Below are 25,374 nucleotides of genomic sequence, written 5' to 3' on the forward strand. Positions count from 1 at the left end.
AATAAAAGTTTTAAGTTCTCGTTGACGGTGCTGAAAGCCATTGGCGTTCAGAGACACCATTTTCATTCTATCCATTTTTCAATAAGTAGAAGTTGGGAAAAGCTTACGTTTGTGGTACCCAGAGAAGATTACAATATTATGGTTTAAAAAGTTATACGTCAGGAGACGTAATATGAGGCGATTTAAAATCAGTGTAAGGTCTCACTCACGTTTTTTCTTTTTACCTGTCACTTTCTCTTCTGAGGTTGAAAAAGATGAGTCAGATGACGTAGTTTTTCTGTTTCTTTTGCTATTGTAATCCGAATTGTCCATGTTTGAGTTAGTTAGATCCACAATGGTAGCTGTATTATTTTCCAGATTTGCAGGCGCTGACAAGACGTGTTGAAGAGAATCACTGAACAACGACGGTGTTGAGTCGTGTTTTTCGTAGTTGTGAACAAGAACTTTCACGTATGCAATTCCCTTCGAAGGTGGTCGAAAAGGAGTATTTTCAATTGTTGAGCTTTGTTTCAGTTTTCTGGATTGGTCTTGTTGTTTTGGTGTTCTCTTAGGTTGTGCGTCATTTTTCATTCGCTCTGATTGTGCGTCTTTTTGTGGTCTCTCGGGTTGTGCGTCATTTTGTGTCCGATCAGGTTGTGCGTCGTTTGAGGCACAGTCTGGTTGTGCATCCTTCTTTGGTGTCATTAGTGGGCTTTTGGCGCTAGCGCCATCCTCACACTCAGACCAGTCGCTAATCTCTCTTAGTTCCGAAGCTGACGAAGAGAATTCGCAGACTGTATTTTCGTTGGTTTCATCTGCAGTTTGCACGTCAACTTTTTCAGCCAGTTGTTGTGTTCTCTCTGGAACTTCAGTCCGATTTTGAACTGTGGTTTCTGTTTTGGGCACGGACCATGTGTTGGTCATGCTTCTCAATGTGGGAAACTCCTTTTCCCTCTGCTCGCAGCTTCTTTGAAGGTGGCCAGTTTGCTTGCAGTGCCTGCAGACTGCCTCATTCACGCATTCTGCGTAAATGTGGCCAGATTGTAAGCATTTGTTGCATTTTGGAACAAATAGTTCCCGAGGCAGTCCTTCGATGTTAATGTAATTCGGCAATAGTTCTTCCTTAAAATCCTCTATAAAGAATGCAGTATATCCATTATAGATTTGGGTCCCTTTATAGTAATTCCAATATGCATTTTTGATAATTCCGCATCCTGTGCCGTTGATTTTAGCCGCAGCTTTTGAGAATGGTGTTTCATAGAGGATTCCACAAATAGATATGCGAGTCGGTGGCTTGTTTGGCAGGGTCACTTCTATTGTGACGACTCCTGCTCTGATTTCTTCACCGGTGCTCTTGAGGAACTCTTTTTTGCAGCATTTACCACTGCTGTAAGCGGCAAAAGAGATTATCCCGTTGTTTCGGCCAATTTCGTACAACCCTCTTATTTGGCCGCAAAAATCTCGTGTTGTGGTGTTGTCGCTTAATATTTCCATGAGTCCGGCGAAGTCCATATCTCGGTTGGCCTTCAGGTAGAGCGAGAGCGGCTGCCTTGTTGTCTGCGAGGTTTCCGTGGCCGTTTGAGGTGTTGCAGTGGCAGGTTCTCCAGTAGCAGGTCTTCTTGATGCGGCAGCGGCGGCTTAGTCCATCGTTTTCCTCTCCGTCGTCATGGAGTTTGTCTTGTGGCTGGTTTGATCTAGCGCTGGCGGATGAATTGGGACAAAAACGATGTTGCGAAAACAGATCATCGCACATATCGTAGGCCGCGTCAGTGATTATGAAGAGCTCTAATCATGACGGACAATAGCACACAACGGTATAGGCAATATTCCTACATTAAAACAAAATTTGTGCATTTCAGGTGCTCTTCTATAATGCATTTATATTGAGTAGGCGGGTAGATGCAAAGAGTTAAAACATGATAATGCAGGTTGATTATGAAGTAACAAATTACTGCTTACGTTCTGGAAGCACCGCCCAGAACATCAATCAACGTACGAGACAAAGCTAAAATAAATAGAAGAAAGGGAGAAAAGAGTGCTGGTTTCAAGTGTTTTAATATTTTTAAATTAAATATCAACCGTTAAAATGTATTTATTGATCCAATACGCTTCGCTTCTCTTTTTCAATGAATTTATGAGGTACATACCTAGATTTAATTGTTTGGAGGTTCTGCATCAAAAATTCAATTTCTTAATGTTTCGTTTGATCAAAGTCGGTTGCATTGAATAATTTACTTCATAATATTTGCCAGAAACCAAAAACTTTACATTACATACTTTTGTCTAGGAAGTGATGTCACGTCGGGGAATGCAATATGTTATGCTGTCGGATTCGAACAAAATGAAAACAGCTTGGGACGCAACAGACTTCCTGAAATGAGACGCCGGTCTACCAACGAAAGTTTGAATAAACGCATATATTCGTTTTTTCATAATATTTGAGCCACACACTACTTGTTTATTTTTAAAGCAGTCTCAAGCAGAGATACTACAGCTAGAATAAATTGGGTTGAGAGTTCGTTAATGAAAATCAAGTGAAACTAGAAAAGTTACCGGGAATATATATTCCTGTCACAAGTGACGATGGCAATACAGTTGATAATTGTCTTAAAATGGAACATTTTTGTTTTAAAATGTGTGCTGTTTTTACAAAAATCTAAATCTTATTTGATTCCAACGTTCGGTCGGGATTCTAGTTTAGCCATGACAAAGTTGAAATGAACGATATACTACGCCATATAATACCATGCAGAGTAGGAGTGTTTTCCTGGGCCAGGGTACTCATAGCTAACGACATGAGTTCTATCAACGATTCCAATTTAATTTCAGATACAGTACAGACAAATTGATAGATTTGCATTTATTCGAAAACTGTGTTGTCGGGTATTATTATTGTTTTTCCATACCTCCCTGATTTCCTTATCGAATTAGCGTGCTCACACAATTATGCAAAAACGTTCTCTAATCACGGCCAGATATACAAATCGCAATTGTACAATAGTGGACTTTCTGTTCTTTGATTAAGATTCCATATCGTCTGAATTACTCAGTAATTAATTATTGATTCGCAACAAGCATTAAGGCGATATCACAAGGCTTTGAATAGGTATGTGGAAAAGTAAGAAGAGGATGTAGCTGCTATACATTGTAGCATGTTACCGACAGTCTTGAATATAATTGAGGTGACTATGTGTCAAGCAGGTCAAATTATATTAAACACAGTTTTGTGTATTGCATTCACAATAGTATTCAAGTTTATTTCCGAAACCACAGAGAAAAGATAGATTAAGATTTGTCAAAAAATGGAAATTGAAACGTGCTGATTATATCAGAATCGGTTTGCTAAATATTTGCATTGTATCATCACGATGAAAACAGGAAGTTGGTAATGATAGTGTATGTGTAATCACAGAAAACGGAAATCAAAGTTGAACTTTGAAAACGCTGTGAACATTATTAAAGCAAGGTAGACCGTAGAGGGGGAGTGATAAAATACAAGAGCAAGACAAACGTCTAACCGGGAAGATGTATTAAACTAGTATATCATCAAAGTCAACCAAGGAGCAAAGGCTCTGCATACAGAATTTGAATTGAGCGCCTAGTTAGGGACCGAGTAGGAAACCTAGTATCGAGTATTTTGAATTCAATAACCTCATCCATGAGGGTCGCAAATTTTACCAAAAATTATTAACAAACTATGCTGTGACTCAAATAGAGTTAAAGATTCGTGTGGTCTTGATTATAGTTCGATCTACTTTAGCCCAATCTATATGCCGATGTTTAGTAAAAAGAGTTTATGTTATATAACAATTAAATGAGGCTTGTTAGGTATCATTGAATACATAGGTGGTAGATAGGGAAACAGGATAATTGCAGAACGGATGCAGCACAATATGTTCATTTACATACTTGAATTCGAGGACTTCTTTTCGTTCAATCTTTGCTTTGCTAATGTGGCATAATTTACTATATTTTGTCGTCATTTGTAATACTTTTAGTGTATATATATATACATATATATATTTATAGTATTTCAACCGTTGGAAATATTGTCTGCAGTTTATACAATGGACGTTCAAGAAAAAGCAAAATTTAAAACTGACCATGCAGAACAAAGCAGGAAGTCATCCAGGTACAGTAGAAAAACACAATATTAAGTTTGTATGTTTTATAATTTGAGCTCTTAATTTTGGAATATCTCAATGGCGAAAACCGATATACCCTTGATTTTTGAACATTCGAACAAAATATGTTTCCTTCGACGCAATTAGTCCACCATTTCCACGCACAACGTTCAAAAACTCATTGAAAATAAAAAGCAGAATAAAATTATCAAAAAAGAGCTGAAAAATCAAATTATAACGATATAAAATATATCAAAACGGTTGACAACGCTAAACTTGCATATAAATATATAATAGTTAGTATAAGCGTCCAGGAAATAACCGCCGCTTGATACAGCCCATCGGTTTGAATTCCTAAGATAACAAATGTGTGAAATAATTGTTAAAACTTGTCAATCATTATGACTGCTTTTGCCAACCAAATCGTCTGTGCATCTGAAATTACTACTTTGTCATTTATCGGCGCTCCCGAAGTATGCGAACCAAGATGGCGGACATCGGAACGTAACATGGGTAACAGGTTAGGGTTAGGCGATAATTTTTTTTCCAATTTTCCCTATTTTAGTCCTATTATCAGTTCGAAGACTAGCCAAGAGCCTCCCGTAGTATTTATACCTAAAATTATGGCCTAACCCTAACTTAGTACACATATTACATTCCGATGTCCGCCATCTTGGTTCGCATACTTCGGGAGCCCCCATTTATCTGCAATCACTATGAGTTCACCTCCTAGAGATTAAAATGAAAATCTCTCTACTGCCCTCATTTTACGGCATTTCAAACAGGCTTTTGCCTAATCTAAATAACTAAATTGGACTACTGTTATTTTTGGTGTTTATCGAACATTGGTAATTGGAGACGAGATTGGGGCTAGCCCAAAAAATATTTTCCAATGTTTGTTCCGAGCGTAATGGAATATAACAAATAGCATCACCCTTTTTTATTTTAAAGGGCTCATCCTGACAGCCCATCCTAGTCGATGTTTTTTTTTATTCTTGTTTTCATTTGTTGAGAAAATGAAAATGGAAAAAAAAACCAAAATATATAAATAAAATGAAAGGTGTCGCTGTCGTGTAAAGGTGTCGTAGACTGGATGACTCTTTGAGTCTTCCGCGACGCGACGCCGCGTCTACTGAAACATGCCGATATCCGTTTTTGTAATTTTTTATATGCCTTTTATTCATTTTTTCATATCGTTTATAAATTGGTTTTGCATGACGAAAATAAATATCTGTATCTGAAACAATGAAGCCAGCCAAAAAAGTCAAAAAAATTTCAATAAATAATTCTTACATAAATACAATATATATTAAAAAATCAAACGTTCTGTTGAAATTGAAAAAAATGAGTCGCGGACTTTTTTTTGTAATTTCCATATGTTGTAGCAAACCGTGAAATATTGCAACCGTTAATGGATATGTGTGGAATGTATATTGTGGTATAGATATGTTGTTAACTCTATATTTTGATTTTTCCAGAATAACCTGGAACAACAAATTTGAATTTTTATTCAACGTCGTAGGCTTTAATGTTGGATTAGGAAATATTTGGAGATTTACATATTTGTGTTTCAAGAATGGCGGGGGTGAGAACTGTTTTTGGTGATATGTTTTGGATATGACTTGATTGATATTTAATATCGATAGGAACGCGAAAACAGTATTTAGTTTTAGTGTATTTTTGAACCTCCACGGAATATATAAAAATAAGATAAATCTCCAAATAATAAATATACTGTCTTATTTCATCAATCCGAGTTATATTATATGTGGACAAACCCAAAGCAACGTCAAAGCATATGCAGATTTCTAAATCAATTCATTATCGTGCTTTTTGCTGAAAATGCTAAAGCAATTTTGTCATTGATTTTAAGCTAAAACTTTTACACGCAGGCGGCATTTTCCCATGAACAGCACAGTTAGACAGGTGAATAAAACCTTCTATTATCTATAGTATACCATGACTCCAAGGTATTTATAATGTTATAGACATACAGAAATTGTATAATATTCAGGTGCATTTCTTATTCCCTATTTAATTGTTGCTGTATTTTGCGGAGTACCGTTGATGTTTATGGAAGTTGCAATTGGACAAATGACAAAACGAGGCTGCGTTGCCGGAATGGACAATTTGGTACCATTGATGAGGGTAAATATTTTAATGCAATCCCATACTTCTAAATACGGTGGGGGAACAGAACCCATAAATTTTTTCATTAATTCATAAAAATAAAATTATTTAACACTTAAACTTCTTGTGTATGATTGTCAGCTTGCCTATTCAGCAGTTTTTCATAAAGTATTCGGAACTAATCGTCATAGACAAATCATGAGTTTTAAATTTTTTTTTCTCAGGGCGTCGGATATTCATCGATACTATTGACAAGCTATTATCTTGTTTATATTGCATTGGTTATTGCCTGGTGTTTCATATATTTGTTCGGATCATTTACTTTGGGAATATTACCGTGGGCAACATGTGGTAAGCAGACAATATATACCAATTACGAATGTTAGATTAAAAATGCAGAATTTACGGTACTCCCGTAGTATATGTACCAGGTTAAGGTTAGGCCATAATTTTATTCCGATTTTCATTATTTCAGTTCTATTACAATTTCGGGGACTGTCAGTGTTAGCCAAGTGAATATACCCCCTGCCCATAGGTTTCATTCCCTTTAACAACTTGATGTAGAGTCGGCGAACAAAATTATATACCTCCATGCCGAATTTACAAATAAAAAAGATAGCCAATACAAAAATATTATACTGAAGCACCATTGTCAATACTTCGGTTTTGATTATCTAAATCTTATTCTTTTGGAGTACGCAGTCGTAAAATTGCTTGTTGGCATATTACCAAACTTTCTCAATATGCATAAATGATATTACTAAACATTAGGAAATAGTTTGGGCCAAACTGAACTAAGGAAATACTCTTATTATCGTCCTACTTTTATTAAAATAATTATTCAAATAGTTTATTTAAAACGTAAAATTGGGAGGAACAAATAAAGCTGTTTGTGTTGAGCAAAGCATTTACTTAATTGGTTCGAAAACAAACGGTATAGATTCTTCTAAAACAAAATCTTCCAAATATCATATATAATAAATACATTTTTGAGAAAAAATAATAATGCTTTACAGATAACCAATGGAACACAGAAGCATGCATTCCCGTTATTGATGAATACGGCAATAAAAGCCATTTTTTATTTTCAAACTCTTCCCACGACATCGTCAATACTACAAATACAGCAGAACCCATATTATCTACAGTTGAATTTTTCAAGTAATTGATGTTTTTCATATATTTGTATAAAATAATTTTCATCAATTTACCATCGCATTTCGCATCGCATTTCATTACATCATGTAATTTTGAGACTCAGACCTAAAAATAAAAAAAATTGCAATTTGTGCGGTCACTCAGGCACTTCTTTCTCTCGGGCAGATATTCAAAAATGGTTGAAAACATTGCTTCGTTTCTGTGATTTTGTGTGTTATTTGTCAATTTTTCGTTGTGTGTTTCAAAAATAGTTGTAAATCAAATACCTTAATTGTCATTACGTCTCCCAAGCACCTTTAGTGTAGTTGCAATAATCAAAAATTTGTCCTACATACACTGTGCTAGACTAGCGTAAAATTACACGTTTCACGTGGTTTGAATGTTTTCATCATTGATATTAAAATGATAGTTTCGGATCGGCACGTGTTTTATTGTTTTTATTAAAAATAATAGTTTTGAATAGGTAAGCCGGTCCCACGTGCCAACTCTCCGAAACACTACTAATTGAGCGTTAAAATTTTTTGTAATGGTAAAATATGAAACATCCATACCAAAGAATGTGCATGTGCATATTAAATTTGGTACTCCTGAAGTATGTGAACCAAGATGGCGGACACCGGAACGTATAGTATGTGTACGAGGTTAGGGTTAGGCCATAATTTTATTCCAATTTTTCTCATTTTAGTTTTATTACGAGTTCCGGGACTAGCTAAGTGACTCCCGTAGTGTTTGTACCTGAAATTATGGCCTAACCCTAACCTGGTACACATACTACGTTCCGGTGTCCGTCATCTTGGTTCACATACTTCGGGAGTAACCTACCTTAAATTTTATGCCCATGACATTGGTTGGCAATTTCTAGTGAAAATTTTTATACTGAGTTATTTGTGAATCGTGACCAAAACTTTTTTAGTAATTACGTCTTACAACGAAGCAGTGGAATAACGGACATGGGAAGTTTTTCAAACTGGAAAATATTTGGATGCTTTGTTGCTGGTTGGATATTAATATTCATTTGTATTGTCAAAGGGATAAGAACTACAGGAAAGGTATTCTGTAATACATCGCATACAATTTTGACGCCTAATGAAGCCGGGGTGAAAGCTATATGGCGATGCATGTTATGTTTAGGAATCAAGCTTCGATAAAAATCTGAGAGGATTTAAATGCTTGATCCATGAAAAATTGAACAGCAAGCTACTTTCGATTTCCCATTTTATGACGTAATAATATCATCGAAGTAGAGATAAAATTGATGATCCTGGCTAAGGCTTTATAGAGGGAGCAATAAAATACTGTACTCGGTTTGACTCTGCGCCAAGCCCAAGAGCTTACGGCTTCCGCTCCCTAAATGGTAGGTTGCTGTTTGCAAGTCCAAATGTTTGGTCAGGGGTGTTGTTTGCTTTATATATATAAAATTAAAGCACTAGTACTATGTAATGAAAATGTATCGAAAGTTCTAAAATTCTAAAGTTTTCTACATAACGTTAGGGCCACAAATATATATACATTAATGAATTTAAACTTATCGAGTTTCATTTCACCATTGTTATAAGAATAAGAATAACCGATTACATTTTCGACTTTAAGGCAATAAAAAGGGTGTTGCAGTTCTATGCAACATTTTCATGTACCCGGGTTTGGTTTTCATAAAAAAAAAAATTCAATTCTAAACAGCTGTTGTCAAGATTTTAATTGGTTTTCGGTACATACGCCGACAGGTAACATCGTCAATTAAAAAATGATCATTCTACTCTTCTCACTTTATGAATTGTTACTACAAACTCATGTAAACTTGTCTCATTTTCCATGAAAACCGATGTTTAAAAATTGGTGTTTACTATACAATACAATTTCTCACAGGTCGCATATGTAACTGTTTGTTTACCATATATTGGAATGTTTGCGCTTCTGATCAGAGGAATAACATTAGAGGGTGCCAGCAATGGAATTTTATATTACGTCACACCAAATATTACAAAGCTAGCTGATCCGCAGGTAATTTTTACTCCCGCAACTGAATCAACAGTCTTTCGATATGACTACGTATTCGATGTTCCTTGGTGATATCCCTGATCCAGTTGCAACGCCTATTTCGTGAAATATTTCGAGAATATTCGATTCGATTCCAAAATCATCAGGTATTTGTCCTGCTCGTGACATTAGCACTAGTAAGCAAAGGTACTAAACGAACTTCCATCGGCATAAGTGCGGAATGTTTTATTCAGAAAGCTAATTCGACTGGTATTTGGACTATAATTATAGATTCAAAGTACAATACTGGACAAAAATTAATATGCCTATTGTTTATAACGTATTGTCTGTTTCGGTAATACATTTTTTCAGTTTTCAAGCATATACAAATTATGGACCGCCTGAAGTATGTGAACCAAGATGGCGCACAACCTGAACATAATATGTGTACCAGTTTGGGGTTCAGGTTATGCGACATCTTGGTGCACATACTTCAGGAGCACCCAAATTATTATAGGTCTGGTTAGATGCAGGAAGTCAAGTGATATTTTCTCTTGGACTTGGTTATGGAGCTGTCATTGGATTAGGAAGCTACAACAAATCCAACTTTGATTGCTACAAGTAATACTCGTTATGTTTCTCTCAGTGCTACTTCGAAGTTACTGACTTTAAATTTTTGATATATTGAGCAAAATATAAAATCCAGAGTTTGCAAGCGTTGTCTTGTTTGTCCTATGGCCTCATTTAATTTTATAACTTATAGCAGGAATATATTCAATTTGGTGGAGTTATTTAACTATGGTTCAGTCTTGCTTTCGCTGCCTTGATGAAAAATATTCCCTTTTATCCTAATCCATGGTCTTTTTTTTATACATTAATCAGTTTAATCGTATTTTATTTCTGTAGAAGTTCTTTCTTTTTCGTTCTCACCTGTTGCGGAAGTTCTTTGTTGTTTGGATTTGTCGTTTTCAGCTTTCTTGGTCATATGGCGTTAGAACAAGGATTACATGTACAGGACGTGGTAGAAGGGGGTTTGTATTTTGTTCACCGTATTTTACAGACCACACAGCGCACTTAAAATCTTATCTTTCCAAAAAACCGATTAGATTATGCTTTATTGCCCACACTCAAAACCAGTACCCCTTCCCCGACCTTTGACCCCCGAAAAATTTCTTCCTATACTTTACCATTGCAAAATTTTCGGGGCTCATTTAAGAGTGGTTTCGCGAGTTGGCGCCTGTAAAATGGGGTATGTGTTTCACAGCATCATTATGATTCATCGCATACACCAATCTGTTTTTTAAAAGTATCGGTAAAGAATTTTAGCCCAGTCTATCACAGCTATTTCTACATTAATTTTTTACTACTGCAATTAAATTAAAACCACTAAGAAGACAAAGTGATCATTGAATTATTTGATTTATATTTAAATTTCCGAAACACAACTGAAAACTAACGAATAAAGTTCAAAAACGCGAAAACGAGGTAATGTTTACGACCACGCCTGTAAATCTGTCTCGGTGAGCAAAGTGTCTGAGAACTTTTCGCATATTGCTGATTGGCCAATGTCACGAAGTAAACAAGGAAGTCGTTGCTCGGGGAATAGTCCACTGCTTTAACACCGTTGCATCTTATAGTCCGATGCGTCTTATGTGTGAATAAAAACAATTCAAGCAATTTATTGACAGTTCTCCTTATGGTACGTAGAATGCGGTTTATGTGTGTGTTTTTGATTTTAAATATTCTATGCTAGCTAATATTAATGTTGAGTGCGGCACAATGTTTTGAAAAGCTGAATAAAATATAATTATAATAGAAAGACGCATCACTGACTCAGCTAATCCATGTTGTTATTTTTGATTACTAGCCAACTTTCTAAACGTTTCAGGGCCAGGGCTCGTCTTTCAGGTTTTACCAGCAGAATTCGCACTGTTACCAGGATCGCAAATCTGGTCTGCAATATTCTTCACAGCATTACTCGGACTAGCTATTGATGGCTCGGTAAGACTAGGAACTCAAACACATTTGACGCTTACTGACTCTGTACAATCATGATTTAAGTATAGAACAGACTTATCGTAAAGTCTAGTTTTTTTTGCAACATGCAAAAATTTTAAGTTGTGTTTCCCTAGTTTGAGCAAATTATTGGTTATTATTGTAAGAGGGGGAATAAATTGGATCAAAATGGTTACGAAAATTTCTGCCATTTGCGTTCTATTACTGGTGATGGGATTTTGTTTCGGTTATAGTTGTCAGATAAGAACGACCATGGCTTGCTGTAACATGACTATCACAAATATTTGTAAATGAAAACGTCGTCGGATTCGAATGTCGAACTAAAATATTGTTATGTTCTAGTATTAGTATAGAATATATTGAACTGTGATAAGGAGCTTTAGTGATGATAATGAGAATACCTTTATTCATTTTTTTTAGTATGAACCTTTGGAAGGAATAATCACCGCATTAGCAGATTATTATCCTTCGTATTTTGGGCATCGAGGATCTCATTATTGGAGCCTCGGATTGTGTTTGTTACTCTTGATTCTTGGATTACCTCAATTATTCGATGTGAGTATCAATGGAAACGTGGTCATGCTGCTAAATGCCAAGGCGACCATTCTGTCTTTTTGTTTAAAAAAGGTTCCTCCATTGGCAAGGCACACTGGCAAAACATACAAATCAGTTGACATTGTATTTAGTCTATTGATGATTGTTGCTGCGGGCATGCGACTCCCACTTTTGTTTTTAAATGAATTACTCGAATGAATTACTCGACGGGCCGGATTTGGCCCACGGGCCATAGTTTGCCCATGTCAGTGATACTGCGTCCCAATTTTAACGCAGTTAGTAGTCGTGTTCTGAAAAATTAAATGACATGAAGAAATGCAGTATGCAGGAAATAACAATCATATAAAGCAGGGCTACTCAACTATTTTTATCGAAGGTCCGCAAACAAAACTTAAAAATTATTTGGGTCCGGTCTTTTCAGAAATGATATTTCGGCATACTTAAACAAGCACTTCCTCGACCGACTAATGATTAGTAGCAAATTAAAATTGTTCATTATGGTGTTATAGTTCTTTTCGTATATATTCAAAACTATGAAAGTCATTTTATAATAGGAAATTCAAAAAGTGGGGCTAATGATCCAAAAAAAAAAAATTAGGTGCGGTCCAAATCCAATACTCGAAAGGTCCGGATTCGGACCGCGGTCCGCCAGTTGAGTAGCCCTGATATAGAGGACAGGATCGAGTCCAGGAACTTATTGGAAAACATAACGCTATGAATTGTGTTCCAACTGAAGAAATAATCATACTGCAGTAACTAATATTGAATACAGTGCTTCTTTGCCAGAAAATTACATGAAGGCAGTACAAGAAGTATTTAAATGGAAACATTACAATAAATTAATTATCATTCAAAATTTGAATTATTTCTACATTAGACAATGTTAAACTATCTATGTATATGGAACAACATCAACTCACTGAATTCATGTCGCAAACAATAAAAACAGGAAGTGACATATATTATGGAATTTTCTTCATAAACCCAACTATGACGTCATAGAATCTTACGCTGTCACGTTCTAATTCAATTTGAAAACACTGCTTCCAATCGTTTCAGTGACAATAATATCTTTTAATGAATCACTGATTTTACAGGGAGGAATTTACGTATTTGAGGTAATTAATATATATGGTGGAAGTGGCATCTGCATTTTATGGGTAGCATGTGCCGAAACGATTACAATAAGCTGGATTTATGGAATTGATAGATTTTTCGATGACGTCACAATTATGATTGGATATCGACCATCAATTTTAATTAGACATTGCTTGAAATACGTGACCCCGACGATATGTATAGTAAGTAGCCTATAGTCATATATACTTTTAATTTTCAATAACAGTATAAATAAAAATAGTTTTCTATATTGAGTCCATCAAACTTATGTGCTACAGATCATATTCATTGCAATCTGTTCAATGTATAAACCGCTCGAGATGGGAAGTTACACCTACCCATGGTGGGCTGATATGATCGGATGGGTGATATCAATATCGGTCGTTGCAAGCATACCTATCATTGCTATAAAGACATTTTTAGAAGCTAAAGGCACATGGAAACAGGTTCGTAAAAATTTAGTTGAATTGACGGTAGAGGGGGTCGCAAGCTCTCTTTCTCCACAGCTTCCGACTGTCAAAAGGTCGCGATTGCCTATCTATCGATGTTTCCCCGACCTTTGAACCCATAAAAATTCCTCTTATGCTTTGCCATTGTAAAATTTCTGATGCTTATTTTGAGACTGTGTTTGAACATTGTGCTTACAGCTTGGTAGCTTAGGGACTGATTTTTGATTACTGTTAATAAACTAAAACTCTCCAGAAAACACAAAGATTATTTTAATTTATAGGTAATTAATCGATACCACAGTTATTTAATTGATACCTAAATTTTGGATATATAACTGAAAACTGACAAATAACCAACGAAACGAGTAATGCCCATCACCATACCTGAAAATTTGTCCGAGTGAAATAATTGCCTGAATGGCTTCTGGAATTTAAATTGATACGTCATCATGGCCATGTTGTTGCTTAGCCGATGTTACGGAAATAAACAAGCAAGTCGATGCTCGGGGAAACATCAAACATAGCTTAGAAAGTCGCTGTCTGGTGAAGTGGCTGAAACGAGTTTTTTCGTCCCAGCGTATTGGTAATTACAGTCACGTGTGCTCCAGCGTTCCCACACGTCGCGCAGAGCAGTGCTCTTCAACCGGGTATACCGGAATATCAGCTGGGTATACAACCGATAAATGGTATACGAAGGGTGTACAGCCTAAGTCAGGAATTATAAACTCTAATCACTAATATAATGAACGAGAATATCGGTCGGAGACCGAAGACTTATCGATCGAAAGTTATGGGATCCCCAAAACAGAAACTGCGGTTTCGATCCATCCGCTCTTATTCCGTGTAGCAACACCGTGTATCTCATCACTCATTAATTAATAACTCGCTAATTATACAATATAATTCATCCAATATCAATCGGTTTCTGGCCATAGGATGAATGCACATGCAAAATTTGGAGCAGATTCAACCTCGCTTTCGTGAGATATCGCCTGTATCTAACAGACAAATACCTATCATCATACTTACCGATCGAGATCGATAAGTAATAAGATATTCAAGCGGAGACAACAGTGCAAACGCGGCGCACATGAAATATAAAATGTCATTAACGCAAAGAACCGACGCAAAGACATTGTTACATCACAAATTATATAGATAATGCAGCCACATGTCTGGGTTGGTGATTTCGGCTGCCATGCGTTTCGTTTGGTTCACGTTGAACATTATTCCCGTCGACGCTGAGGCCGTCAGTCAAATTTATAACTTGCGGACACTAGCCTATTGGATTGCATGATGATATTGCAGTACAATATGTGGTTAAAATATAATGTTTATTTAAGTAAAAGGTATACCATGATGAAAAGGTTGAAGAACACTGGCGTAGAGCTTTGGCGTTTGCGTCCTGTCGACTACGTTTAAACAGTGCAAGTTAGGTAAATTAGTTGGACCTCCTGAAGTATGCGCACCAAGATGGCGCAGGTTAGGGTTCAGGTTATGCGACATCTTGGTGCGCATTGGTTGTTAGTGAAATACTGAAATATATGCTATTGATTCAAACAGCTTAAAGGACCTTTGTTTGGTCATTTGTGGGTAATTTATGTTTGCCAAAATTGCAAATGAGAAAATCAACCCCATTTTGGACTACGTCCTTGCTAGTTAGCAGAACTTATCTAACTAGGAACCTATCAAGACATTGAGACTCTCATTCAATTTGAGTGTATGGAAGCAGATGTCACGTAACCAACCGAGTTAAAGTGTAGCTAGCCTTCGACTCACGTTACAAACAAATTGTAAAAACGCTACAGCTCGCTCTGTCATGGCAATCACGTTGCGCGTCCAAATGAACCGGGTCGAAAATTGAATTAAGCTTCGCAAGGCAGGCCTACTCCAGCCAAACGCACTGCACGACTACAGTAGTTGCTTGTCCGTGTAATCGAAAATTAAACGAAACTTTGTAGATTGATCAATGTTGCTATATTTTTTCAGAAATGGGATATTTGCATCACTCCTAGACATGAAACAATCTCGAGGATCAACAATAAATTCGAAATGGACAAGTTTATCAACGCAGTTTAAATCAGATCTAACAACTGAACAACTCACATATGATATCGATAGGATTCTCCCCACGCCCCGGAGAAATGCAGATTTTTATCTTGATTTTCCTTCAAACTAGTTTTCAACCCTTTTGGTGGAGCACCACCCCAATAAAAGAGTCTTGAGGAATCCCTGCGCGATCGTTTAATTGTTTTTGATCAAATACGCATATATGTAAGCAAACCTAATAAGGGCAAAATAAAACAAAGGTAACCCAGTTGAAGCGGTGAGGGAAGGACGTGCCGACGCCTCTGAGATGGCGCCAACTCTAACAATTCGGTTAGTGGAATTGAAACAAATGGAACATAAAAGTTAGGAATAGTTTATACCTGAAATGATGGGCAACAAAAGAATAGGATTCGGACAATGTGGACCACGTAGGCTACCCGCCACTCCAATTTTACATACCCGCATCTCAAGGAACTAGGGAAGAAGAGTAATAAAATACGTTGTACCTCTCACACTACATCACTCACGTCGGATTTTATTCATAATGAAGAATTTCATGAAAAGACATTTAGATTTTAATATTATTCTTGCTAACATTGTTGTCACATAACACACTACTTCGCAGTTATTTACCTCAATCAAATTATTGGTTTGCTTTAAAGGCGACTAGTAGTAATAACAAGCCTAACCATGTTCGCTTTGACGTAAACAGTTTTATATTGGAACACACCTTTTTGCAGTGTGTTTATATTATACAAGTTGGATGCCCGAACGATACAATTGTTTTTTTCTTTGTTTGTGTAATATGGGTAAACTGACACGTATATTTCCACGTGTTTTAAACAGTTTTAGGGATTTTGCTTGTTTTCCCAATCAATCAATAAATGATTGATTGATTCTGTGTGATCATTGTTCGGTGTATTTTTTATGTATATTGTGTATCGGGGAAATCAAATTAAACTCATACTTATCATACTTCGGCTTACCATACAGTCACCAGTGCGTACAGTCCCGGCTTTGAAACGCTGTCCTGGCTGGTAGACTTGAACCAATTTATAGTTAATTTTATTCCCGGTATCTACTCCCAAAGGTGTATGATGAAGTTTGTCTGATTCGCACTATCCCGGTTTTGTGTTCCAAATATATGGTAAGTCTAATTATACTTACACCGCGAGTTTACGAAATAGAGACAAATCCAATATGAATTTGATTATATTCAAACAAAATACTTACAATAATATGGATTTGAATGTACACTGACGGACCCCTGGTTAAAAAACACTGACACTGATCTGTCTCATTGACGCATTTCCTTCATTTGTCGGATATATTGAAGATACATTTGCAATTCTGAATAATTTTTCTGCACTCCATGAAATTCACATATAAATCTATGTTTCATATAATTCTTCTAATCGTTCACATTTCAATTTTTTCATTGAACAAGAAACAATACCAGGAGAATATGCTGTGAATCACAGTTGGATCAATTACAGTAATCCAGTTCAATTACAATTACTCCCTTAAATATTTCAATTACCCCGTGCAAAAAATATCAAATTATAATTACATTACAACAGAGCAATGCTCAAATATATGGTCACGTTACACAGAGCGAAGCAGTCTTTACCCTTGACGCTACCGCTACCCTCAAAAAAATTCCGATTTTCGCGTAGCAAGAATCTACAGAATCCAACCAGACAGCCAGTGTTTCCATGAATTTAGCCTATTTTATCACAACTATTTCTAGACTAATTTTATATTATAACTATTAACGCTACAACACCTAAGGATACAAATGATGATTTACTTATTTGATTGATACTTAAATATTCCGAAACACAACTAAAAACTAACGAATAGCATTCGAAATCGCAAAATGAGGTATTGTTCACAACCACGACTGAAAATCTGTCAGAGTGTCTTAACAGATGCGAAAAGGCATAATGATACGCCACTTTTTGCCTCTTGCTGATTGGCTAATGTCACGAAGTAAACAAGGAAGTCGATGCTTGGGGGGAAAAGTCCATTTAACTTGGGAGCACTTATTTAGCATATTAAATATTATGGAGAACATCGAACACTTTACCGGGCGAGATTATGAATTTAAAAACATAGATAGGATAGGCCTAGTGCCATGTTTGCGATGAAATGAGCGAGTAAGTGCGAATATTAAAAGAAAGCAGTCACTTTATTTTTGACAGTAAAAGCAATTATCGTACCGTACGGTATTCGTCGCAATATTTCGTAAAAATGACGTCACTGCAATTCGCCTTACCAAACAAAAACAAAGCAGAGAATGAACCTTGTACAGAACCAGATCACTGGAATGTCTGAATGTAGACTGTAAAGCACTGTAGTTTGAGACTTGTACCGATACCAGTTCCCAAAAAAGCGGAAGGGATGGGACTGAAAAAGGTCGGCCTTAATTATGGCAGGACAGTGCTTTAAGTTCTGAAATTATCGCCTAGTCCACAAAACAGCAAAATGACACTGTCACGAGACCAGCAGTAAGCCTGAAATTTTTTTAACGAAATCTGGAAATCCTTTGTTTGATTCATTTGATTGCTGCATTGCGAGGATTAAAAGACTTCCAGTTATCCAGAAGTAGTGGTATTTCAGTACCGGTACAGGTATTCACTGAATTATTTGGTTCAGTCAGTTAGTTTTGTAGTTATAGCTGTATAGCCTAGTTCAGTCCGTCACCGTCAGTAATGTCAGAATTCCGATTCCTGTATTCTGGTACTTTGAACAATTTTCCCTGAATTCAGCGATTGTTTACAAAGTCAGAAAGTGGAATATCACCCTTATATTTTGTGTAATAGGGTACCGGTATCCTACTGAAAATACAGTAATAGGATAAACAGAAAAACCTTTTACAGCTAGGCTATATGCTGATATGTACCGTAACGGTGTAATTTTCACTCTCCATCTGACAGTCTGATATGCCTATAAAGTGCTCAAAAATCTTCTAATATATGACTGTATGAACTGTTGTGCCATCATAACTTGAGTTATGGCGACTAATGAAGAAAAACCCAGGTGAGCTACTACTACTGTACTAAGCACTAAATTTCGTAACTTATGCTTTTTACATTAAGCAATGTATTTTTAAAATTTTTGCGGTATTTTATTTAGTGAAAATCCATTGGCCCCTGAAGAAAATGAGGAAGCTGCAAGCATGTCTACATGGTTTTCTGGATGGTACGATACTGCAAAGAAAAAGGTATAAATGAGCCCTAACTGATCAACACATATGAAAATCTATCTTATTTTAATTTGCCATATCTGCGATGATCTCTAATAATTTGATGTCTTATAGTGTATTTCCATCCTAGACTAGTTTTAATGTAATAACAAATGAACAATAAATTTGATTGTATGTCCCATCTGGTTAAATTCACAAATAACCAAAGGATAAACCGTTTATCATAAACGGAGATTTTAGTAACCAAAATTATTCTTATTACTACTAATATATTAGTACTGTTTTCTTATATAATTTAATCTCATCGTCAATATACTCCAGTATGCTCAATCAGCAACTCGGCTCGACGATTGGCACATCGTACTAAGCATTGGGAACATGCTTGCCATTGCACCTCTGATTACTCTGCTAATTATGACAATCATGTAAAAGAGTTTAAATATGAAAATCCCTAATAATAAGTATTTTTGAAGTTATTTTCTCTGCTGGTCAAATAACTTTATATTTTTAATTTTAGCTGGCAGAAACTAATGAATTCATGAAGCATGATTTGCAAGAATTTTCACAAGCAGTTCAGACTGATGCATCTAGAATTGTTGCAGCAACAGCGACAACAATGAAAGAAAAGTTGAATATTAATGTATGATAACTCTTAATATTTATCATAAAATTCATTTTCATTAAACATTGGGACGAGAGATGTGAATTTGAAAATATACCAAGGCTGTGGAATTGGGGAAATTCACACCATACCCTAAACAACCTATGCTCAGGTTAAACAAAAATTCATATTCAGGGAAAATTTTGATCCTGGCTCGAGCTCCAAACTCACATATTTTGATATTGAACATGTTGGGAGTGTGTAACCTTCTTTAATTGTTCTTGTCTTAATAGACTTAATTATCTATTGATATTGCTTAGTTGGAAATATCACTCCAATACCAACAAAATCATACCAAACTTCGATTTAGACTTTACACTCCGGCTCAACAACCCTTTGCCTAATGATCATTATTTTACAGAAGGATTTATTTTTTTGCGTTATCTCAGGGTTTTTAATTAGTTACGGTACCTATCAATAATTATTCCTCAATATTATTTTAAGGTTGACTTGGAAGAGGCCTCTGCAGCAACTCGTGTGGTGAAAGATTCTTTGTCTAACTTTCTTGGAAACATTGCAAACAAAGTTGGTCCTATTCGTCCTGATGATGATGGTGAATATAGTTGAAATTATCAGATCAATTCAAAAATTGAGTTGAGAGCAGAATAACCATAATAATATAATAAGATGAGATCATATTATTTTAAATGTTGATGGGAGACTAGAAATAATTCAGGTCAATGAAATTATGAAAATAGCAAAACATATTAATATAACATAAACAGATGATTTTGACTATAATTGTCACTATTTTTTAATCCAATGAAATATGCCAAACCCCGACTTTACAGTCCTGATGTTATGCTATTCTTAAGTGATAAATTTTTGGTACCTTGACTTTTTGGGTTACACCATTCACTGATCTGACTGATACAATTTATTCAAAATTTTGCTCTTGTATTTCAGAAAATTTAGGAGAGTCTGCAATTATTGGAACTGGTTCTGGAACTAAAGTACTATCTCCTTCAGAGGTATATATTTGAATTTTGAAATATATTCATATAAACTGCGTACACATATCATACATATTGTGGGCATTGTTAAGGAGGTAAAGCTTCTCACAAATTCTCATCTAATTGCTACATATGTTTGATTGTGATCAAAAGCATTTATTGTATGTCATGAACACTGGAGTAATTACAAAAATTTGGGAAGATATTTAAAATTTTATTTGCTGCGTTGAATGAGGATTCTCAAGCAAGTTTTGTTGGAACTAAGCCCTGAACAAAACTGAAAAGAAATTCAGAAAAGATCTAAATTATTAAAAACTGCAATAAATAAATACTATTCAGTATTCATATACCGGTAATATAATAAGCGAGAAAATCCAACTTTTTTGTGATTCAGCATTGAAGTGTTGGTATAACTCAAAACTGTACCAGTGATCTAATTTGTGTAATAAGTGCTTACATAATACTGCTGATTCAGCTTAATATGACTAATAAAACAAGACAACTCTTTATTTTATTTTACCAACTCAGGCACGAATATATGCTATTCGTACAGACCCTGCGACATTCTGCAATGAGCCAGACAGTAAGTACTTAAGATTGAGAGTGTTTAGATTGCATTGAATTGAACAATGTTGTGAATGTGAAAACTGACTTATTACTACCAGTGAAATAGCAATTGTGAATGACTGTTATCCCTAATCATTGCACTTAATTAAAATTCACAATCAGTGGTGCCTCTTTTCATCTTGACCTAATTAATGCATAATGTTATACAGGGATGTATAAAATGAAGCAAATTTTTTAATCTCTACATTAAAATATGCAGTCCAATAATACTTTATCTCAATCTGAACAACGAGAACATTTAAAACTCATTCACTAATAAATATGAAAAGTCAGCCAAAACAAATTTGAATTTTATATTTACTTATGAAATTACTGTTTGGGATATATATTGATTTTGTGAATGTTGCCCTTATTAAGTGGCTTCAAATATTCTTGATGTCTCAGATTCAAGTATATTTTTCAGGATGTATAACAGATTAATCAGTTTTGCTCAACCCTGATTTAAAGTAATCATTTAGTATGCCACTAATCAGAGATTGGGGCAGCAACACTTTCCACGATAACTCGAGCCAGGCATTGGTTACCTGTCATAAACCCAGTAATTGGTCACATCAACATCAACATAAACAACAGCTAATCCTATCTGAGGGTGATCATAATGCATCGATTTCTAAATGGTTATATTCCGTTCGGAAATTTTTTTTTTTATTTTAAAAATAATTTGTAATATTTTACTTGTCTTTAAAACTAATTTGACATCTGACATTTAAAAATTTGCGAATGAAACAATAATTTACATTGATAAATATGTATTCGGAATAGCACCCTAAGTTATTTGGTTTTGGCTATCTCTTATCGCACTGTTAAAGAAGACCAGTATGGCATTGCAGACTAATTTACAATTGTGCAAGTTCTTTGCCGAAAATCTATGTGTTTCATATGAAATTGTGATGAGTGAATAAATTTTTTGTAGATGAAAATGAGTATCATTCCTGGTCTCCTAACTTTAACCTTGAAGACAAAAAGACTGAAATATCATCTTTGATGCTGGATTGTTCACAGGTATATGACAGGATATTTTTTTTTGAAGTTGTGTTTATCCCAATATTATCGGGTAATTTGTCTACTCGAAAAATTTGAAATCTATGTACTTAGCATATTCTATCAATGATGATCTTTAATAGGGAAATCTTCTATCTGGGAAGATAATTGTTTAATACAATAAAAATTTATTATGAAATTTTCTATAGTAATTACTAATTTTTGAGGATTAAATAAATTTGCTGGGAAGCTGGTTAGAAATTCTAATGGCTTTGTCTCCAGAATCTCAGTATATCCAAACTTGCTAAACTTTATTCAGTCATTGATGTTTTGGGCATGATCACCGACTTGAAACATGAGCCCAAATGCAGTTATGTGAAAGTGGAACTCAAAAGCATGATATAAGGGACTAAATATTGAAAATCAAATTTAAATTAACTTCCAAATTCAAAGATTGGAAAGCATTATACATGTGAAAAAGTAATTAGATTGTTATGAGCTGGAGATACTAGAATTTCCTGCAGCTCTGGCTCCAGCTCCAACAAAATGTCATGATCCTAGCTTCCCAGTTTCTCATAACTTGACTTTTGCGTGTGAATAATCATATTTTTGTTTCAAACAGATACGATCTCTCTATACAAAACTGGTACCGACAGCTGTCTCTCATTGCGATTTTTGGGCAAGGTATTACTTTAAACTACATCAACATGAAAAGGTAAGAAATGATCTTTGTATCCAATAAAGCAGCTTTCGTTCTTGTATTGCTAATCAAAATTAATTTGAAACAGACCTAAAAAAATTGGCCATATCAAAATTACACTAACACTGCTCAAATTTACTCCTTTTCGAACATTTTCGCCAACTTTCTCCCTTTTTAGATGCCAAAGAAATATATGTTTGTTGAATAGGAAGGCTCTCCTGGCTGTAATTGATCTATTTGTCATAAACTTTCCTCTCAATATTTAATTTTTATATCAGAAGTTGGGAATATATTCACCTAAAACAGAGGTTTTCCACTTCCAATCAATCTTTGTGCTACTTTCTTTACACAGGCCGAAGAAAGGCGTGCTCTGTTAGTTGAACGAGCTCAGAAAACTCATGATGATATAGAGTGGGATGATGAAGGTATTTGATAATTTCACCATATTTGAAAAATGGTTTTGTTTTCAAAGAAATTGAATTACTGAAAGAGTAATTTGATTAAATTTGGGCCCTCCAGAAGTGTGTGCACCAATATCATGGAGGTAACTAATTTTGTTCACCTACTTTAAATCAAGTTGTGTAAAAGGGACTGAACCCTATGGGCAGGGGGATATTCACTTGGCTAAAATAGACATTCCCTGAACCAAAATAAGAAAAATCTGACTATGGGATTACCTGGATTTGTTTTTAATCAGTGCTGAGTAGAAGTCACTGTCAGTTAGTTGTTGTTAAGTCAGAGTCATCCTATTAAAACGACTTGAATCACTTTTGAGACTATGATAAATCCTAATCCTGACTCAGGTTGAGCCAATGACTTGAGGCTCCCCAACATTGGTATTGATTAAGCCATAAATCTGTTGCACCAATATTTCAAATTATTAAATTAAGAATACCCTGTTTATTTTTAAGTTTGTAATCTGTCCTAATTCCACACAGATGACTGGATTCAACCAAAGTCTGGCGCAGTGGAGTCGTCTCTAAAACCTGTTGCAATCCCAACTGAAAAATCAGAAACAGAAGATGATCAGCTAAAGAAACGCTTGGAAATTCCTCCTGAACTAATAAAAAATGAATCATCAGAAATTAAGAACTCACTTGCCAAAGAGTCTCAAAGCATAGAATCGATCATCACCAGTAAAAGCGGTGACATGACAGCCCATGAATCAGAAACGAAAGATTTTGAAACTGTTCCACAGCGAAGTGCAGACAATGGTGATGATAAACTGAATGACAGAGATTCAACAGCAACCGAACAAATTAGTGAGGATTTATCGATAGAAAAGTCTGCTTCTTCCGCTAAAAAAACAGATCCTAAAGAGATTAAAGTTGCTCATGATGATAAAACGTTGGATAGCAAAAGTAAAGATACCACTAGTGATGAAACAGCTAAACCAACTGAGACAGGAAAAGGTATGTTGCAGTTAATGGTACCAGGTTTGATGGTGGTTTATACTTAATTCTTAAGCTAAAAGGAGATTGGTATAAAATCCGATTCCAATAATAGTTTTATATAGAGTATGCATCCCTTAAAATGAGTTATTGGGCCACATTGCCTTGGTGTGCCTTTACGATTTAATATACGGAGCATTCATAATAACTCATTTTATGGGTTGCATTTGTACTTGCATCTTGTATTGTAAGTATCTTGATCCGTATTGTATTATTGGCAGTGCCATCCAGTGGTGAAAGTTCGGATGATTGGGAAAAGGATTTTGATTTGGACATGACAGAAGATGAAATACAACAAGCACTTAAAGAATCTGACGCAATTGATGTTGGTGTAAGTTTGTCAAAAAAGTAATATCACAAATATACAAACTACAAGCAAACTAATATCTTAAATACGGTCCAGATTTGACACTCTGTCAAAGCTGTTTAAAAAGGACTCAAGACTTGACTCAAGCCCTAAACAATAGAGTTTGGCTTGTGTAAGCATACTGCTAAGAATGTTTTGACTGCGGATGTACTATCAATTTTGTAATAATTTATATTTCAGGATATTGGTGAAGATTGGGAAAACTGGGAATGATCCATCTGCAATCAGTATAATAATTCTAATTGATCTTACTTCTCTTTAACATCTTACATTATTTTATCGCTGTATCATACATAATCCTTGTTGATATGTCTATATATGAATTCATGGAAACTACTAAGTGTCGACTTCATATGATGGTGTGATTCTACTTATGACATTACTCATATGTGAATAAGAAATTATTTTTCACTGTCAGTGTCACATGTGCAGCTGCTAAGATACCAACCCATGTTGCTGAGTTGGCACAACAGAAGTCCTCTTCCTGCTATGACGTAAAAAAAAACCTTTTCACTTGTAAATATGCCTTTGCCAGAAAAGATGGGGAAAAAGTATTAACTAGGTTTGTGGGGAATATGGAAGTATGCCGCAATTTGGGAGAAGTTTATGCATATTCCTTGAATCATTGGGGCAGTGAATTTACAATATTTTCACTGATTTACACACCAATTTCAACCACTGATATTGGCAGATCGCTACTTAGCTTTACACTCATTTCACTCATTATTGAATGACAGATATTATAGACTTCTTTTGCTTGTTGCTTGAAAACGTTTTATTCGTGTTGTGAATTCTTGAGTTTAATCTATAAATACATTCTATTCTATTTCAAAACATCAACTGTTGGTGTGACCATGCGTCGCGAAATGATTA

General features: G+C 35.4%; 2 protein-coding genes across 2 annotated transcripts; both read left to right on the forward strand.

The window, feature by feature from the left end:
* The first annotated feature begins 3,978 nt into the window (after positions 1-3,978).
* On the forward strand, positions 3,979-16,459 carry LOC120345484 (sodium- and chloride-dependent creatine transporter 1-like). Its single transcript, XM_039414944.2, has 14 exons — positions 3,979-4,111; positions 5,582-5,688; positions 6,118-6,251; positions 6,458-6,584; positions 7,250-7,394; positions 8,305-8,440; positions 9,255-9,389; positions 9,883-9,986; positions 10,272-10,396; positions 11,254-11,366; positions 11,802-11,936; positions 13,034-13,237; positions 13,334-13,501; positions 15,494-16,459. Exons 1-14 carry the CDS (start codon positions 4,047-4,049, stop codon positions 15,581-15,583), a joined length of 1,788 nt encoding a protein of 595 aa, XP_039270878.2. The 5' UTR covers positions 3,979-4,046; the 3' UTR covers positions 15,584-16,459.
* A 1,908-nt stretch (positions 16,460-18,367) lies between these two features.
* LOC120345486 (BSD domain-containing protein 1-like) lies at positions 18,368-25,341 on the forward strand. Its single transcript, XM_039414946.2, has 12 exons — positions 18,368-18,595; positions 18,692-18,779; positions 19,279-19,401; positions 19,867-19,975; positions 20,329-20,393; positions 20,904-20,958; positions 21,916-22,004; positions 22,606-22,698; positions 23,036-23,108; positions 23,622-24,095; positions 24,356-24,465; positions 24,682-25,341. Exons 1-12 carry the CDS (start codon positions 18,570-18,572, stop codon positions 24,712-24,714), a joined length of 1,338 nt encoding a protein of 445 aa, XP_039270880.2. The 5' UTR covers positions 18,368-18,569; the 3' UTR covers positions 24,715-25,341.
* Positions 25,342-25,374: the final 33 nt, after the last annotated feature.

The sequence above is a fragment of the Styela clava genome, chromosome 8 (assembly GCF_964204865.1).
Source record: "Styela clava chromosome 8, kaStyClav1.hap1.2, whole genome shotgun sequence".
NCBI classification, from domain to species: Eukaryota; Metazoa; Chordata; class Ascidiacea; order Stolidobranchia; family Styelidae; genus Styela; species Styela clava.

What these genes read in the sequence shown, in the direction of transcription:
- LOC120345484 (XM_039414944.2), top strand. Translation starts at nt 4,047, where the DNA reads ATGGACGTTCAAGAAAAAGCAAAATTTAAAACTGACCATGCAGAACAA. An exon ending in TGACCCCGACGATATGTATA is followed by an intron (nt 13,238 to 13,333) that starts GTAAGTAGCCTA and finishes TATGTGCTACAG; the next exon opens with ATCATATTCATTGCAATCTG. An exon ending in CTAAAGGCACATGGAAACAG is followed by an intron (nt 13,502 to 15,493) that starts GTTCGTAAAAAT and finishes ATATTTTTTCAG; the next exon opens with AAATGGGATATTTGCATCAC.
- LOC120345486 (XM_039414946.2), top strand. Translation starts at nt 18,570, where the DNA reads ATGGCGACTAATGAAGAAAAACCCAG. An exon ending in ACGATACTGCAAAGAAAAAG is followed by an intron (nt 18,780 to 19,278) that starts GTATAAATGAGC and finishes TTTTAATTTTAG; the next exon opens with CTGGCAGAAACTAATGAATT. An exon ending in TATAGAGTGGGATGATGAAG is followed by an intron (nt 23,109 to 23,621) that starts GTATTTGATAAT and finishes AATTCCACACAG; the next exon opens with ATGACTGGATTCAACCAAAG.